The sequence below is a fragment of the Enhydra lutris genome, unplaced genomic scaffold, assembly GCF_002288905.1.
Source record: "Enhydra lutris kenyoni isolate GAN:26980312 unplaced genomic scaffold, ASM228890v2 scaffoldscaffold27, whole genome shotgun sequence".
In the NCBI taxonomy this organism is placed as follows: Eukaryota; Metazoa; Chordata; class Mammalia; order Carnivora; family Mustelidae; genus Enhydra; species Enhydra lutris.
In genome coordinates this window covers 17,844,354-17,863,111 of record NW_019154111.1, presented here as the reverse complement: position 1 = coordinate 17,863,111, position 18,758 = coordinate 17,844,354, and the positions used below count along the sequence as shown (strand labels likewise).

The 18,758-nt window shown below is 39.4% G+C and overlaps 1 protein-coding gene across 1 annotated transcript; it reads left to right on the top strand.

Annotated features, from left to right (window-relative positions):
- Positions 1–253: 253 nt before the first annotated feature.
- LOC111152098 (ankyrin repeat and SOCS box containing 15) lies at positions 254–18,758 on the top strand. Its single transcript, XM_022510403.1, has 9 exons — positions 254–360; positions 1,794–1,846; positions 1,937–2,068; positions 3,622–3,780; positions 8,438–8,683; positions 10,884–11,055; positions 12,892–13,462; positions 13,977–14,130; positions 18,586–18,758. Exons 1-9 carry the CDS (start codon positions 254–256, stop codon positions 18,756–18,758), a joined length of 1,767 nt encoding a protein of 588 aa, XP_022366111.1.

Here is an 18,758-nt window from a genome sequence, read left to right as displayed (position 1 = left end):
CATTAATGGAAAAAAAAAGCCCCAAATTAGAAAAAGCAGACACTTAAAGGGCAGGTAATCAAAGCTTTCAAAAGTTAGGATGGGCTTCATATATAATATGGATTAAAAAGTTCACTGCTTTGATGTTTGCTCAATGGGGAAAGATTAATGCATTTTAGTTTTTCATTTTGCATTGTTCACATTAACTGTATGTACTGTTCTGTGTCATTTGCTGATAATAAGAAACTGCTTCTTTCAAAAATTCTATACAGTCATGGATACTAATGATGACCCTGATGAAGACCATCTTACAAGTTATGATATTCAGCTCAGTATTCAAGAAGCCATTGAAGCCAGCAAGTCTGTATTTTATTCTGAAAGGTAACATTCAAGTTGACTCTTCTCAATAAAATTTCTTTTTGACATTCATTTTGTTGTCAGATAAAAGGAAAGACACTTCCTGGGTCTTTCTTGAGGAAAATGCTTACTCTTCTTTCCTGGCAGGGAATTCAATGGCTTTGCAAGGGCCACTACGCATAGGTTTCAATAATAGGATCTTCCACAAACCCCCACCTTCTGTGGAAGATGGAAATAACCTAAATGGGAAATTCTTAGTTGACTTTGTTTGTATAAGACTGCCTATTTTTTAAATTAATATAGAATCTAAAAGGACAATAAGTAATTTGAACAAATCTGCAAGTATGGCTTATACAACTAAAATATAGATAAGTATACAGAGGTCTGCTCTGAATATTTTTTTTTTAAGATTTTATTTATTTACTTGACACAGAGAGAGAGAGATCACAAGTAGGCAGAAAGACAGGCATAGACAGAGAGGGGGAAGCAGGCTCCCCGCCGAGCAGGAGTTACAGAGTCTGAAACGGAAAAAGTAGATTTCTATCTTGAACAACATACGTTATACTTCTAACAAAAACAAATGTTAGTTTGCATTCTATTGTAGTATTTAGAATCCTATATTCTGAAATTTAGTAGTGCTTTTGATTAGATTCTGTGCTATAAAACTATTGCTTTTGAGATTCTTAAAAATGGATGTAGTACCTTTAAATCGGGTCTCTAATTTTTTGCTCATCTCCAACAGAGTTCCGACGAAGGCTTTCACAACCCTAGAATGCCAGCAGATGTTTCTGCTTAATAGAGTTGAATCAATTTGTTATGAAATACCTTGTTTCCTTTGAATAAACACACACACCAGAGATTTGCCATGAGGGTTGAAACCACAACCTATTAGGCCAACGACTAGGAGTTTGTTCAGTAAATGCTCAGCCCGTTTTCACTCGTAGATCAGTTGATTAAAGACTCTAACATCAGTGTGGATCAACTAAGCATATTAAGTTCAAATCAATAAGCTTTATTGAGCATAGAGTTTTTAAAATTGTAAGAACTTTCTATTTAGAGACTTTTCTATTTAGTCCCATCATTTTAGAGATGAAGAAATCACCACCCAGAGAGGCCAGCTGGCTTCCCCAGGATCACAAAATCATGAAGCCTGAACCCAACTCTTCTGATTCAGACTACAATTCTTGACTCCATTTTCATTGCTTAGAACTAATTTCAGAGATAATGTTACACTCTTGAATTCTGTCATCTGTACTAATGTGCCGATGTCTAGTGTGTCATAAATATACTGTGATTCTTAGACACTTACATTTTTTAAATAGATAAAACTAGTTGTGTGCATTTCCTATAGATCTCGATTATTAAAATTATGTACAGAAACTCAATATAAGTTAAGTGTTTGGGTTTTTTAACAACACCTCTTGGATAAATATGGCTTATTTTTCTTTCTCCAGTAGATTTGTACCAGTGAGTGATCAAAACAGAAAACTTGTGGAAGCCATAAAACAAGGTAAATGGGTATAGTGTCTACGATGGGACAGGTTGGAGCTTTCGCTTTGCTGAGACAGAGATGTGTTACGAGCCCATGTGTTTAATCTAGGTCACATTCTTGAACTCCAGGAATATGTGAAATATAAATATGCATTGGATGAAGCTGACGAAAAAGGTTGGTTTCCATTGCACGAGGCTGTTGTTCAACCCATTCAACAAATACTTGAAGTTGTTCTGGATGGTAAGAGAACATAAAATCCCTTTGACCAAACCGAAGCAAAAATGTAGAAGTTTTGAGTGTTCCCAACAAACATAACAAGCAAAAAGAAAAAGTAGAATAAAAGATTATTTGGAATATGAAAAAGAGAATATCCATGTTTTATACTCAGAGTATAAAAATTAGTACATTTTATGGGACGCCTGGGTAGCTAGGTCAGTTAAGCCTCGGACTCTTGATTTTGGCTCAAGTCAAGATCTCAAGGTTGTGCGATTGAGCCCCATGTCGGGCTCTGCACTGGGCATGGAGCCTGCTTAAGATTCCTCTCTCCCTCTCCCCCTGTCCCCCTAACTCCTGCATCCACTCCCTCTCTAAAAAAAAAAAAAAAAGGAATTAGCACATTTTGTGAGGTTCAGGGTTCACCCTTTGCATCCTTCTAAGAAAGTGACAGAAGTTGGCTCAAAGATGTGGTTATAACCTAAAAGTAATTAAAGTTTATATATATCATGAATTAATTGATTTGAATATAAAGTTTTTGCTTTTGGGAGTTAGTTTTTAATTTTTCATCTGGAAGTATCTCTTGAGTTAACAATTTCCAAAAAATCATTATCATACAACAAGTATATTTACAATATTTTGTGCTTATATTACATTTTTTTCCTAATGTAAACATTAGTAAATATCATGTTAAATGGAGCCAGAGTTAATATTAATAATAATTTTGATAATTCTGATGTTCTAGCACAGTATTTGTCACATCTTGACAACTTTTAAAATGTCTTGTGAGTGCCCTATCTTCCAATAACCTTCAATGTTGCTCCCTCATTCTATGCTCTAGGATAGAGACAGTCATAGCTACTTGATAATTAACTGTCTAGCCAGCCAGCCAGAAAAAAATAGCTCAGCAGATAGACAAATAGATACAGAAGGTAATGTTAAGCATGTTAACATGGTATTAATGTTAAGCATGGTATTTTCTTTCTTTTTTTTTAAAGATTTTATTTATTTATTTGACAGAGGGAGAGAGGTCACAAGTAGGCAGAGAGGCAGGCGGGGGTGGGGAGGGGGGAAGCAGGCTCTGTGCTGAGCAGAGAGCCTGATGCAGGGCTTGATCCCAGGACCCTGAGATCATGACCTAAGGCAAAGGCGGAGGCTTAACTCACTGAGCCACCTAGATGCCCTAAGCATGATATTTTGTAACATATTCTGACAGTATTCAAATACATTTTCACTCCCCCATTCACAGATTTCATTCGAGAAAAACCAATTTCAGGTGCAATTTCAATAACAATACAAAGGATTGAGGAGTTATGTTACAATTTATCAAAAAATAAGAACTTGCAATCCATTAAAAAGAAAACCAATCCCCTGAAACACAGATTTTGGTTTTCTAGCTGTCAAGTCCATGCTCATCTATTTATACGCACTGTCATTTGATAAAGTTTAAATCATGTCTTTTAGTCTTTCTTTTTCATTGTTTGACTTCGTGCAATGCAAAGTAATGCTGGATTATTCTGATCTCTGTGATATCCTTTAAGCAAAGATTTTTAACTCAATGCAATATTTTCACATCTCAGCATCCTACCAGACGCTCTGGGAGTTTAAGACCTCGGATGGAGAAACACCCTTGACACTGGCAGTCAAAGCTGGTCTGGTAGAAAATGTAAGAACTTTACTAGAGAAGGGAGTGTGGCCAAACACCAAAAATGACAAAGGAGAGACACCCCTTCTGATTGGTAAATGACCTTTTTTTCCTAGAACTTTTGTAGTTTGAGACAAAGAAGTATTTAATAAGTATATATTGGAAACCACTATGTATTGAAGTTATGTGACCTCATCTCCTTCTATTCCCTGAGCTCCTCCCCTAACACTCATCTCATCTCCCCTATGATTTTGGTTTTTTAATCCTACAAAGAGGTCAAATGTGAAAGATCCTTCAGCACCAACTAACAAGGAGGGATCCAACCTTGGAGCTTTGTGAGGCCAGAAGTGCCAGTATTAGCAGAATATTCTCTAGGAAGGGTCCACTTGTAGGTAGGGTTGCATGTATAGTAAGTAGCCAGAAGAAAGAGGGAGAAAGGGGTTTGAAAGAGAGACACCAGGTTCACATCAGAACAGTGAGGCACCAGCAGATTCTAATCACATACATGCAACACTGGCCACCTACAGTGGGGTTCCCACCTCTGACACAAGGAATGATGGTAAACCTCAAGGTAACATTTATCAGTTTCCTCAAAGTCGGTGTTTCCTGCTATTTTTGTTGACCAATAAAAATTGGCAAGTCTGCTTGCAAAAGTGAGATGAGATTAATTACAAATGACCAGAGACAACATTTCCTGTCACTTTGGAATTTGTCACAATAACGTTGTGCTTCTTAGAAGTAAACCAGAACTCTTATCCTGAGCAGTTTCTATGGTTGTATCACCACTATTAATGTGATCTGTATAATGTTTAAAGGCATGTAACAGGGGGTATTTGCAATGACATCCACATATGTGCTATTGTTTCTCTAGATAGTTCTATAGATATCTATAGATATTTGATTTCTGCAAAACACACACACACACACACACACACACACTTCCAGAGTTTATATACTACATCACATTGCAAATGTAGAATTATTTTCTACTTGCTATTCTCAATTCACGTGTTTAAGGAACAACTAAGTCATGATTATCACTGACTTGATTTCTTTTTGCTTTATTTGCTTCTGTTTTTCTTTAATGCTTTTAACAGAGCATTAAGCATTTACATGCATTTCAAAGTGGTATATGTGTTTCCTCTACTCTAGCAATATCTGAAGTGTGGGAAAGGAAGTTGGTCATTGAGTTATCAGAGCCAAAATAGAATTAGAACATCTGGAAATCGTATTTTTTTTTTTAAAGCTAAATGGTAATATCAGGAGAAGACAAAAATCTCATGAAGGAAATTTTCTGAAGGTGTTTACTTATGTCTCCACATATTTTCTTGGGTTACCTTCTCCAGGACCTTCTTTGTGGAGCCCGTGTCAAGTATTTTTAGATTCTATAGGTAAACGGATTATCCATGACACCTTCCCAGTTTTCTTCTTGACTCTATAGGCTACTTTGAAATTTGCTATTTACAGTCCATTAACTTATAAAAGGAGAGGTAAGAGAAAAATATGCCATTTTGGATTTTTCTGTGTAATGTCATTTTTATTTTTCTTAGCCCTATGCCATCCTCTTTGTCTTTATTATAGAATATCCTTAGATGGCCAAACAAGTATCACTTTAGGTCCCACCAGGACTCTTCTTCCCCCATCAGCCATCTGGCCCTTCCTTGTAGTACTTTGATGTATTAGAGTTATCACACAGTTACTTGCTGAGTGCTAACCATCTAATTTGTGATCTGATGCTTATTAAGGGTATTTTGCACTCAGATTCCCTCTCTGCCCACCCTCCAAAGTTGGTGTCACCTTTCTCCAGTTCAGGATTGTCCTGGCCACTGGGGGCCCGGGGGAAAAGAGGAAGCCCAGGGAGCACATCTCAGCACATCTCAGTTCCACTGCCCTCAACTGTCCTACAACCTTACGCCATTTACAGCGCAGGTAATATTCTTCAGACATTTTGTTTCTCACAAATCAATATACATTCTCTTCCCTCTATCTCCTCTGATCTGCAATCCTTACCAAGAAACCTCAGAAAAATGTCTCTTCTCTACTTGTATGTCTTATGAGTCACAAGATAAATCAGTGTGGATAATAAGACAATTACATGAGCAAAACACATATACCAGAGAAAGAAAGAAAATGACAGAAATTTAGAATAAAAAGGAAAAGTGCCAGCAAACTATAAAGTGTTCAAAAGTGCCTATAATGTAAACAAAAGTCTCTAATTCCCTAACTCTTCCACTGAAGTTTGGTGTTCTTAAGCATTATTTTTGAAGATATGTAGATATATATTTACTTTTACTGTGTAAATTATTCAAGTTTTATTTTACTTAGTTATGTTACACAAATACTGTGTGCCTTATTAGTTTTCATTATTTCAGCCATTTATTGATTAAGAATGTCTTCACGGGTTAGGTTGGGAGGGATTCCCTGTGGTTTGCATTATTATTTCTACAGGAAGTAAATATATTCGTAGTTCCAAAACAGGTAAAATGGCATGTAAGTTTTTATTTTTAACATTATTTTAAGTTGTGGCCTATATGTGATATTATTTTCATGATGAAAGACTAATATCTCTAATCAACATGTTTTCTGAGTCAAACAAAAGGAAAATAGATTATGATGGAAGAGATTCATTATTCTAATGACTTTTTTTTTTTTTTCAAAAAAAATGCAATAGGAGCAAGAAGATAAATGAAGACACACATGTCTTAGTTCATTTCACTTATTGATGTTTTTCTCTGCAATGACACCAGCTAGGATGAGGTCATTCACTCTAATTAGAGCTGCCAGTGGCAGGTGGGCAATTCAGAGGAAGGCATTTGTCAACAGACTCTACTTAGTGAGCGGGAGAAAACGTGAAATCTCACCACAGTGATGGCTTGCCTGCCTCCGAATGAAGTAGGCAGAGCTAGTCTTCATCCTCCTGTGGGAGCTCTTTCCCTCGCCTTGGCCTTTGATGCTTTCTGGATTCTGCCCGCTTGCTCCCCAGGATGTTCTAAGTGGCCCCCCATCTCCTCCTGCCTTTCCCGGCAAAGACCTGGACTCTGAGTCTCTCTTCAAATAGAAGACATTATAGGCTTCCTCCCTAGACTATAAATTCCATGAGTGAGAACCAAGTCTGTCTTTGTCCTGCCCTCCACAGTGTAAGGCAACAGTGCACCTTTCATACAGCCAGAGCGCAGGAGCTGAACGAGTGAATGAATGAATGAACGAATGAAACTGTATTTACCTCCATTAGCAGGGAGTAGCCCTCGTCCTTCTCTGTTTCTTACTAACATTTTACTTACTGGGACGCTTGGGTGCCTCAGTGGGTGGAGCGCCTGACCCTTGGATTCAGCTCAGGTCATTGCTTATCTCACGTTCCGGCGCGGGAGCCCTGAACCAGCCCTAAATCAGCGCGGTGCCTGCATGAAGTCTGTCCCTCTGACCCTCCCCTACCCTTCCCTCGTGCACGTGCGTGCGTGCGTGCGTGCGTGTGTCTGCGTGCGTCTGCGTGAGAGCATGCGTGCGAAAGCGCGCACTCTCATAAATACATCTTTTAAAAAAGATTTTACCTAATGATAAGAGAAAAAGATATTACATCTTCCAGAATTATTTATATCTAAAGTGGGACAGTCTCTTAATAACTCGAAGTGGGGGGAGGGGCGAGCTTTTAACTGTAAGTTTCTCGGAAACGGCAGAGACACATCTGATCTAGTGGATCTCTTACACTGCAGTACATTCGTTGTCCTCTACTTCACCTGTTTACAACAGATGTATCTAGATTCTTAACATTCTCATTGCTGGGGTGCCTAGGGAGCTCTGGGGGTTAAGCCACCGATTCTTGATTTCGACTCAGGTTGTGATCTAAGGTCGTGAGATTGAGCCCCGGGGTGGGGGCTTGCTCTGGGCACGGGACCTGCTTAGGAGTCTCCCCCTGCTCTCTCTTGCTCTCTCTTACCCTCCAAAAAACCCAAGAGCATTCTCATTGCTAACCCCCCATTAAAATCACGGGAAAGGGAAGTTCATTTAATACTCGATGCTTTGTTTGGTGGAGGAAAACAAAACAAAACAAAAAATCGTTCTCGGGGGTTGGGAGGGGACTTAATAAACATTTACACGTGTGGCACCAGGATTCTAGAAGTGATGAAATTAGATTAATAATAACAGTTGTAATTTATTGAGCTCCTAGTACACACTAAGCATTTCCATACATTATTTAATTTATTCAACCCAATAGTGGAGGCTATTTTTATTTCATTTATTTTCATTCTCTAAATTTTAGAAAGAGTATACACAACATCCTATTTTAGGGAAGTGCCCTATATTCCACGAAACTCTTACCCCACCTCAGGCCAGGGTCTTTTTTTTTTTTTTTTTTTTTTAAGATTTCATTTATTTATTTCACAGAGAGAGATCACAAGTAGGCAGAGAGGCAGGCAGAGAGAGAGATAGAGGAGGAAGCAGGTTCTCCGCTGAGCAGAGAGCCCGATGCGGGACTCGATCCCAGGACCCTGAGATCATGACCCAAGCCGAAGGCAGAGGCTTAACCCACTGAGCCACCCAGGCGCCCCTCAGGCCAGGGTCTTAAAGAGAAGGCAACATCATTCTGGGTATGAGAAATAGAAGGGAATGAAAACTACAGTATCCTCCTGTAGAAGAAAAGGGAATAGTGAATATCTATTTTCATACTAAATTTTGTAGTTAGTTTCATACCATCTGAAGGATCCAGATTCATATGCCTACTGTTAATATTCTTTTTTAAAATCATCTTCCAGCTGTGAAAAAGGGCTCCTACGACATGGTGTTCACTTTGCTGAAACACAACACCAGCCTTGACCAGCCCTGCATCAAGCGATGGTCAGCGATGCACGAAGCGGCCAAACAAGGCCGCAAAGACATCATAGCTCTGCTGCTGAACCACGGAGGCAATGTCCACCTGAGAGACGGATTTGGCGTCACGCCGCTGGGTGTTGCTGCCGAGTATGGTCACTGCGATGTGCTGGAACACCTCATCCACAGAGGTACGGGAAAAGGAATCACACATTCTTGATGATTCTCCTGTCTCTCGATTTCCTTTTCTCCATCCCTCCTCGGCTTCCCTTCCTCTCCTGGGTGTAACTGGGCAGTAGGCTTTGGTACCCAGCCCCCCCCCGGAGCCCCCATGAAAGCCCCATGTTCCGCGACTCAGTTACACCCTCTACATCCCGACTTACCAGTCTGCGTGGTCACCCTGGCTACTCTCTCTAGAGATGGCCCAGCCTCACAGACACAGCTCGCCAGCGCCCCACACTTAGCTTCTCCAAAGCAGAGTTCCTCTTCTTTCACGCTTTTGACATAATAATCGCTCTCAACCGAGACTGAGTGCCTAGATTTAGTTCTACGCCCTCCATCGCCTTCCTTTCCAAATTCAGTCAATTGCCGAGTCCCACGGTGTCTGTCTCTCCTGCTGGTACCATGACAGCCCCGTTGGTTTCATACTGGGCAGGCTCCCCGCATCTTCCCTGGACCAGGGCAGCCCTTTCCTCACCATGCTGCCCGTTTCCGGACTCCCCGTCAGAGAATCCACGGGACGTGTTGCCACTCGGTTGTCCCCTGGGACAGACAGCTACAACAGTGCACTCAGAAAATTCTCAGGAGTCACACACAGAGCCCCACTGCTTCATCCCAAATTGTTTTTCTGGGTCTGTCCCTCACTACGCTCAACATGTGTCCTGTACCCCAGCTGCACGAGACCAGCAGGATTCCAGAATATACCCACATTCCCTCTGTCTGGCCTTGCACCAGGCCCTTCCCCTCATCTGGAATATTCTCCAACATAACTCACTTTCTTGAGATGCCTCCTCCCTAAAGCCTTTCTTCATTCTCCCAACAGGTTGTGACATTGCCCTCCTTTGAGCCCTCCAAGGGCAGAACCAAGAATTAAGAGACCAAATTCTTTTTTTTTTTTTTTTTGGTTCAGGATCCACTCCAAGCTCCCACCTTATGTGTTTTTTTAAAGATTTTTTTTTTTTAATTTATTTATTTGACAGACAGAGATCACAAGTGGGCAGAGAGGAAGGCAGAGAGAGAGGAGGAAGCAGGCTCCCTGCTGAGCAGAGAGCCCAATGCAGGGCTGGATCCCAGGACCCTGGGATCATGACCTGAGCTGAAGGCAGAGGCTTTAACCCACTGAGCCACCCAGGCGCCCCAAGACACCAAATTCTTTTCTTTTTTTTTAAGGGCAACATTTTATTTTATTTTATTTTTTAAAGATTCATTTATTTATTTGACAGACAGAGATCACAAGTAGGCAGAGAAGCAGGCAGAGAGAGGGGGAAGCAGGCTCCCTGCTGAGCAGAAAGCCCGATGCAGGGCTCGATCCCAGGACCCTGGGATCATGACCTGAGCCGAAGGCAGAGGCTTTAACCCACTGAGCCACCCAGGTGCCCCAAGACACCAAATTCTTAAACTGGCTTCTACCACTTCCTTGCGGTCCAACCCTAGCCTTAGTAAAACTTCTGGTCCTCAGTTTCCCCAGTGAAAATAAATGCTGGGGCCATATGTTCCCTCAAGGTTCCTCTCTGGAGAAAAGGTTAACATTTTTGCAGCCCCGCACCTGCAACCACATTGAATTGTCATCTGGGCCCTATAAAGTAAACAGCATCACTCTAGTTTACAGACGAGGGGTGGGTGTTCATAGAAGTAGCTAGCCCAGGCCCTCCCAGTCAGCTGTAGAGCCAGAATTCAAACACAGACCTCCTTCTACATCATGGCTCCTAGTCCTGATGTCACTTGAATGTCATGCAGCTTGTGTTCTTTGATGATATTTTGTCCCGTCCCCCCACCCCCCCGAGCAGCTTCAGGTAGTCTTTATTTATTCATTTTAGGACCTTCCACTGGGTCACACACAGCACCTAGAGGAGGACCGTTGTTGAAACGAAACAGAGTGTTAACATTGTCTTTTAATTAAAAAGCTAACTACCCCTTTCCCTGGGAGCATTTGTCTACAAGGTAAACTGACTTGTTGATTTCCCGGACATTGTTGCGATGCAAAGATTCTCTAATGAAACAAAACATGCACACATAATTGTTTATTGAAAACACGAAGAACACAGATGTTCTTAATCCTATACTTTTAAGCCCTAGCCAGAAAGGAAAACAACACCTTATTTTTAAGGGCACTGTCTTGACAATTTCACGATAACTCCAGTTCTCACCATGCCATGTGGTTTATGTTGCCAGGTGGTGATGTCTTTGCTCTGGCAGATGATGGCGCGTCAGTGTTGTTCGAGGCAGCAGGAGGGGGCAATCCCGACTGCATTTCCCTCCTGCTGGAATACGGAGGAAGTGGAAATGTACCCAACAGAGCAGGGCATCTTCCAATACACAGAGCTGCCTACGAGGGACACTATCTGTGAGTAATAAATCATAAGATGATCATTTTCAGTTGAAAAAATACAAGCTTGTATATACAGTCGAATCTCAAGTCTATCTATATAATACTTCCCAAAATCTGAAAAGAAAAGGGACACATGGAAATATCTGTCTGATTCTTTTCCCTTGCTTTTTATTTTCCCGTATTTCATGAAATTTCCACATTGAACTTATACTACTTTTTTTTTTTTTAAAGATTTTATTTATTTATTTGACCGGCAGAGATCACAAGTAGACAGAGAGGCAGGCAGAGAGAGAGAGAGAGGTGGAAGCAGGCTCCCTGCTGAGCAGAGAGCCCGATGCGGGGCTCCATCCAGGACCCCGGGATCATGACCTGAGCCGAAGGTAGAGGCTTTAACCCACTGAGCCACCCAGGTGCCCCGAACTTACACTATTTTTGTAATAAAAACTGTTTCTTCTGGAGGAAAGTAAGTTATAATTCAGCACTCTGCACAAGCCACCCAAATATGCCTTTCTGTTTCGTTTTGGTTCTTTTTCCAGTGTGTTTAACAAAAGGCTACAGGGTTTCTGAAACTTCTGCCTTGGGCAAAGGATTTTGTGACATATTACCAGTATTACTCCAATTTTTACTAATACCAACAGATATTACTATACAATGTCAAGTTTATCCTTGAATAGAAAAGTTTCATTATAAGTTCAGATTTCTTTATTTAAAGAAAAAGTCTGGATAGATTTTTAAATCACAACATGTGCCATAATCAACACATCAACAGAAGTTTATAATCACTATATTGAACTACCTACCATAAGAGGACGCTTTTAAGCAATTGAATATATTTTATAAGTTCATAAAAACTTTGAAATCATTAGGCTTTATTGCTTTCAGTGGCCACATTGGCCAAGTTAAGTGGCCAGTGTCACCAAATTGACGCTAAGTAACATGTTGTTAAAGTTTACCTGGATTTACTCCCAGCGTTCATAAATTCACACATGGTAGCTCTGAATTAGGCACAAGAGATCAAATTATCCTTGCCTATGGCTCTCCTGCATGTCTAGTTGTTCTGTCAAGTGTGAAATTCACAACTGTTTATCACAGGTTCTTAGAAACAGAGGCTTGGTGAGTTATCTCCATTGGACTGATATAGATTGATAGAATAATGAAGACTCTTTTTTGTGGCTGATAATTCAATTGCAAGTTATATGGAAGCTGTCAAGATGTGCATGGCCACTGCTGAAGCACACACTACTCAGGAAGCAGTGAAAGAGAAGTAAGGAATGAGAATTCAAAAGCCTAAGCTCTCGTCCTTGCTCCCCATCCAACTGTGTGACCTTGGACAAGTCATTTCACCTCTGTAGACTTCCTGTTGCCCTTCTGTTAAATGAGGGTTTGGACTAAGCAATGTCCAAGGTCACTTTCTGTGACTCCGTGATTCTCATGGTCAAGATTATGAAGCATTCTTCTATGGCATCAGATACGCCTATCTTTCTTTTATATTTTTCCCATTAAGTAGCTTTGGTTGTTTATAAAAGAATGCTTGTTCTGGAAAGAATTGGAAGATGGGGAGGTTTTCCGAGGAATCACAATTCTAGGACCAAACATAGGACATCCCCAGGAAGCATAGGATATTCCCCAGGAATATTAAGAATGGGAAACTAAAAACAAAACTAAAATACTAAACTAAGTTATCAGCCAATGGACAAAGGTTAAATGTAACATGTTTTTCTATGGCGTTATCTAGAGAAAATAAAAGAAAGTAAATAAACTGCATTCACTTGTCTAGTGAGGAAGCTGGTTTATTTAAGCTGTTCATTTTTTTTTCATGCCATGTGGATATTTGACTTTTTTTTCCTTTAGTGCACTGAAGTATCTTATCCCAGTAACATCCAAAAATGCAATTCGGAAAAGTGGGCTAACACCAATTCACTCAGCAGCAGATGGACAAAATGTGCAGTGCCTCGAACTGCTTATTGAAAATGGCTTTGATGTCAATACTCCACTTGCGGACCACATTTCTGGAAGCTATGATGACGAGCGGAAGACGGCGCTATATTTTGCCGTTTCTAACAATGACATCCAGTGCACCGAAGTCCTGCTGGCTGCAGGTGCAGACCCAAACCTAGACCCCCTCAACTGTCTGCTTGTGGCAGTGAGGGCCAATAACCATGAAATTGTCCGGCTGCTTCTATCCCATGGAGCTAACGTCAATTGTTACTTTATGCACGTGAATGACACGCGTTTCCCCAGTGCCATTCAGTATGCCCTCAATGACGAGGTGATGCTGCGCCTGTTGCTGAATAATGGCTATCAAGTGGAGATGTGCTTTGAGTGCATGCATGGGGACATCTTTGGAAATTCATTTGTGTGGTCAGAGATAGAAGAAGAGGTACTACCCGGGTGGACATCTTGTGTAATAAAAGATAACCCGGTGAGTTACATCCTTTTCTTCTTCCTGTTGGGTCAACATCCTAACATTTGCTCATTTAGGGATGTTCCCAGAAGAGAAAAATCAACACTTATATTTTTCTTATTCTTGAATTTGGGTTGGCAATAATATGGGGATATCAGCATAAAACTAGGCAAATGAGATTCTTTCTTTTTCTTGGATTGGAAACTGAATGTGGAAGCCTGTGAAAATGTATGCAATTCATCATTTATGTCTAGTTGGTGGAATGTTGGGGATGGAAACATGGAAAGAAGAATCATGGGAAGAAACATGATTCTTCCATGTTCTGTTGATTGCAAACACCGGAGAGTCATGCATATGGCTTCAGGGCTCAGAGTTTGACAGATACGAGCAGTTTATTTTTACTTTTTGTTCGTTACAAGGAGGGTACTTTATTTTCTGTAAAAAGACAAAGCAATTTTTCGTAACAAAATTGAATGCTATGTACCTAGTCTATTAAATGTATTACTAAATTAAATTTTATCAATTCTCTCAGTTCTGTGAGTTTATTACAGTTCCTTGGATGAAACACTTGGTAGGCAGCGTTATTCGTGTGTTAATCGATTACATGGATTATATTCCTCTGTGCGCTAAGCTGAAGTCTGCACTAGAAGTACAGAGAGAATGGCCAGAAATCCGTCAAATACTAGGTAAAAAAAGGAAAAAGTTTTGCCTATGAATTTTTTTCCTGAAGAATGTATATAGGTGAAGTCTCTTAATGTCATCATAGTGCTGCTACATTTTCAGAATTATCTGGGTTTTTAAATCATCCTTAATACTTCGTCTGATATAAGATGCTAATTTTTTGCTTTTCTTGGTACTTTCCAATTCTTTAATTGTGTAATGAGTACTACTATAACTGTATTAACATTTCAGCTAGAACTCATTTTTTAAGAGGTAACTCTTATAATACCATGAGATATGTAGACTGTAATCCCCATGTGAACAGGCATCTATTTTTTTTTTTATTCTGAGGGCTTTGCATGATACTTAGTGAGTAGTAAATAATAAATACTGAGTAAATGAGTGAATGGAATGAATTAGAGTTATCCTTTTTTTTTTTTTTTTAAGATTGTATTTATTTATTTGTCAGAGAGAGTGAGCACAGGCAGACTGAGAGGCAGGCAAAGGCAGAGGGAGAAGCAGGCTCCCTGCTGAGCAGGGAGCCCAATGTGGGACTTGATCTCAGGACACTGGGATCACGACCTGAGCCAAAGGCAGCTGCTTAACCAACTGAGCCACCCAGGGGTTCCTAGAGTTATCCTTTTTGATATGCTCTCTCTCAGGTGTTTATTGACAAATTCATATCAAAATTCAGAAATCGGGTAGCAGAACTGAGGGAAGAATTAGAAATAAAAAGAAAAAATTAATTTCAAAGTTAAAGACTGAACTAGAATGAAAGCAAGAACTAATAATGCAATAGATAATACCTTCAGAGAAACAGCAGCTGAAGTGGAAGAAAAACATTTAAATAAAATAGAAATGAAGTAATAGATCAAAGGGTTGAAAGTCAATGACAGATATTGGAGACAGGCGATAAAGAATGAAGAAATGAACAATAGGTTTCCTTAAAAAGGAAAACAAAATTGAGGGAACAGAATAAATACAAAAACCTGTATTACAAGAAAAATTTGTAATAAAAAGAAAAGACAAAACTACAAATTACTATCTCCTTTGGTCATGTAGGCAAAAAGAACAACTGACTTCTGAGGGAAAAAAAATCAGATTCTCCCAGTCAATATTGTTCCTCTGCTCACCTTCTGAAGAATGCCGTAGGAAATGAGCTTCAGACAAACCAAAATAACCAGAGAAGTAACGACATAAGGACTAGTACTGAGCACTAGACAGAATACTAAGACCAAGTGTGAGCTAAAAGGGAGGAGATCTAATATGTAGGGTTGAATGTTCAGATACTGTGGGTATGACACGACGATTTTAAAATGGGGGAACACACATAAAAACATTTTTTAAAGATACCAAATTAGTGGTGGTAGCATCATATTAATGTTGTTATCCGAGAATTAGAGATGCATTAAGTGAGTGATTGTGTGATATTCTAATTCTATTATTCTTTGTATCCTTGAGAATACAAAGGATTGTCAGTGTGGAAGAAAGGAAACACAGATGTAAAAGTTTAAAGAAAAATCTAGTAGTACTGAATTGAATTGGAAGTATCAGTATGAACTCAAGCTATTTTACCTAAAGTGTGTTTGTTTGTGTGTGTGTGTGTGTGTGTGTGTGTGTGTGTGTGTGTGTGTGTCTGTCTGTCTACAGTAAAGGCTTAGAAATAATGGTAAACTTAGAAATAATGGCAAACTAGGGATGTGATTAACATCCCTAGACTGTGGTCTTGAATGACCATTTCCTAGGGGGGAAAAAAAGAAAGGATGATTTCAGGTCTCAGGAAGGAATGTGCAAGATGAACATGGAATATCTGTCATTCTATGTTGCAAAGAAACTCTCAAAGACTACCAGGCACGCCAAAAGAATTTAGGAGCCAACTTGAAGAGGCTCCTACTGGCCAAAGATGGGACAATTCGGCTTCCAAAGGGTAATTATTTCAGTGAATTAAAACCAACTGAATATGTTTAAATATGATATTTTAAAAATCGGTCAGCTCTAGAGAGTAAGAAAAATCAATTCATTATCTTGAAAATTGATAAAAGATTTGAGCATTTATTCTGCCTTATCTATATGATTTGTGCCACTAGTAACCAAAGAGTAGATGAGCCAAGGCATCTCTTTATAAAAATATTCCAAATAATAAATGAAAAAGAAATGATACAATTAGATGTCACCACTTTGCTGCCCCCAGTCAGCTAATGGACGTAATCACCAAGCATCAGCTCCTCCTAATTTCTTGTCATGTGGCTCTTGATGAAAGAACACAGCACCAGCTATCATTTTGCCAAAGAGGTCAAACCTGAGTCTGCTCAAGTCTCTGGATCCAGCTGTCAACTTGCAAGAAATAGAAATAGCCGTGAAACATGGAGCTCCACCATGAGAAGGCAATCCGAAAAGTTTAGGCTGTGGGAAACTGCAGGGCTTTTTGGTTCTTCAAAGATGAATCGAAAGAAAGACAAGAAGGTGGAGAAAAGAACCTGTGGATTAAGAGACTTAAAGTTCCTAACAAATTTAAAAAAAAAAAAAATATATATATATATATAGTCAATACAGTGGCACAGGGATAGCACACTTAGCTGATGAAGCTCTAAAGGAAATGATTACCTGGGGCGCCCGGCTGGCTCGGTTGGTGGAGCAGGCAACTCAGTCTGGGGTTGTAAAATTCGAGCTCCATGTTGCGTGTAGAGATTACTAAAAAACAAACACACACCAAAATCTTAAAAAAATAAATAAAAATAAAGAGATGACCATAATAGTCCAAATCATGGTAACTTACAGGGAAGGAATGAAGGAAGATTGCAATGGATTATGGAGGGACTTCCGGGACGACTAAGGAAATTCTTCTATTCATGGTGTGGGAGGTGATTAAAGATGTTCATCTCATAATCACTAATAGTAACTTATGAAGCTATACCTCTGTGTAGTCACTTTATATTTTATTTTGCAATAAGAAGGTTAAAACATTTTGGAGATTTTAAGAGGGAAAACAGACAAACAAACCCGGAAGTCTTAAATACGTGAATTACCTAGAGTTACAGACCTAGAAAACAACAAAGCAAAGACTTGAACCCGTGTTCTTCTTACTTCAAACCACTCTCTCCAACAGCACTGTGCTTCCTGTCATAGGCAGAAGAGAGTTTGCTTCTAACTGGTAATTAATTGTCCATGTGTTTATATTACAAAAGAATAACCAATTCTGATGACTGTAGAAAGGCGATCTAAGGAAGAAGAATACCAGGAAGGTGTTATATTGTTTCAGTCACCCATTAATGCAACTGGAGAGGAAGTCAGTTGAATGCTGTTGAGTGTGGCTAACCACTGGATGTCAGGATTCCTCCAGACATATGTAAAACCATACATTTGTTAAAGAAGAAAATAAAATACAATTTTTTTTTTAAAGAAAAGATGGGCTTATTTTGCCTATTTGAGTAAGAATAATTCTGCCTCTGTAGTTTTTGAAAAACATTGTTTTAATTTTTTTAAGAAGATAATTTGTTTCTAATCACAAAGGCAGTGGAAATGTGATGTCTTTTATTACTGAACTGAGTGATAGCTCACGTTATTGAGTGATTACAAAGTGCCAACCAGTTTTCTAATACTTCACATAAATTAACTTATTTGATCTTCAAACAACCCTACAAGATGGGTCGCATCATTAGCCACATTTCACAGGTGAGAATACTGAGATCACAGAGGTTAAGTTCATGGTCACACAGACACTAAGTGGCAGAGCCAGGATTTAAATCCATGCCAACAGTCCAAAGCCCACAGCTAAGACCTGTGCTCTGCTGCCTTTTCATTAGCTCGTACTGCTGGAATAATATATCAGTGTTGTAATTTAGAGAAAGGAAGAGTTAAAATCAAATATTTAAGTAACATTAGATTTTTTTTCGAAAATATAAAATGTTTGGAGAGGGTATGTGTTATGGTCAGTACTGTGAATTGTGTAAGACTGATGATTCACAGACCTGTACCCCCGAAACAAATAATACAGTATATGTTAATATAAAGCCCAGCAGGGACCCCAAAAAAATTAAATTAAAAAAATAATAAAGACAGTAGGGAAAAGAAAGAAAGAAAATATAAAACGTCTAGGTGTCAAACACTGAAACAAACCTAAGATTGAATCATTTCTATCACGTTATATATTCAATTCTAAAACATAAATAGGAGATGTGAGCATTTGCTTTCTTAAGTCAATTCCATTCATTCATTTAACATATCTTGGCTGAACGCCCACTATGAGCCAGGCTCTTGTCATGGAAAGCAGCTAAATGCTTGTCTTCATGGAGACTGCATTCAGGAGGAGAGGTCTGGGATGTTTAATTACACTTAGGATTTCTCCTAAAATCGCCAGTTGCTAATGGGTGCATACCTGTTTTTCAGAATGACTTTATTAATGTTATTCTAAAACAGTCTGTATCTTGCAGTTCAGTCACTAATATTGTTTTTACTTTATTATTTTTTTCCCAACATTTTAGAGAATCCTTGCTCATTAAAGCATTTGTGTCGGTTAAAAATTCGAAGGCTTATGGGACTCCAGCGACTCCGCCAGCCAGCCTCAGTGCAGAAGCTCCCTCTACCACCAACCATCCAAAGATATATATTATTTAAAGAGTACGATCTCTATGGACAAGAGCTAAAATTGCCATGA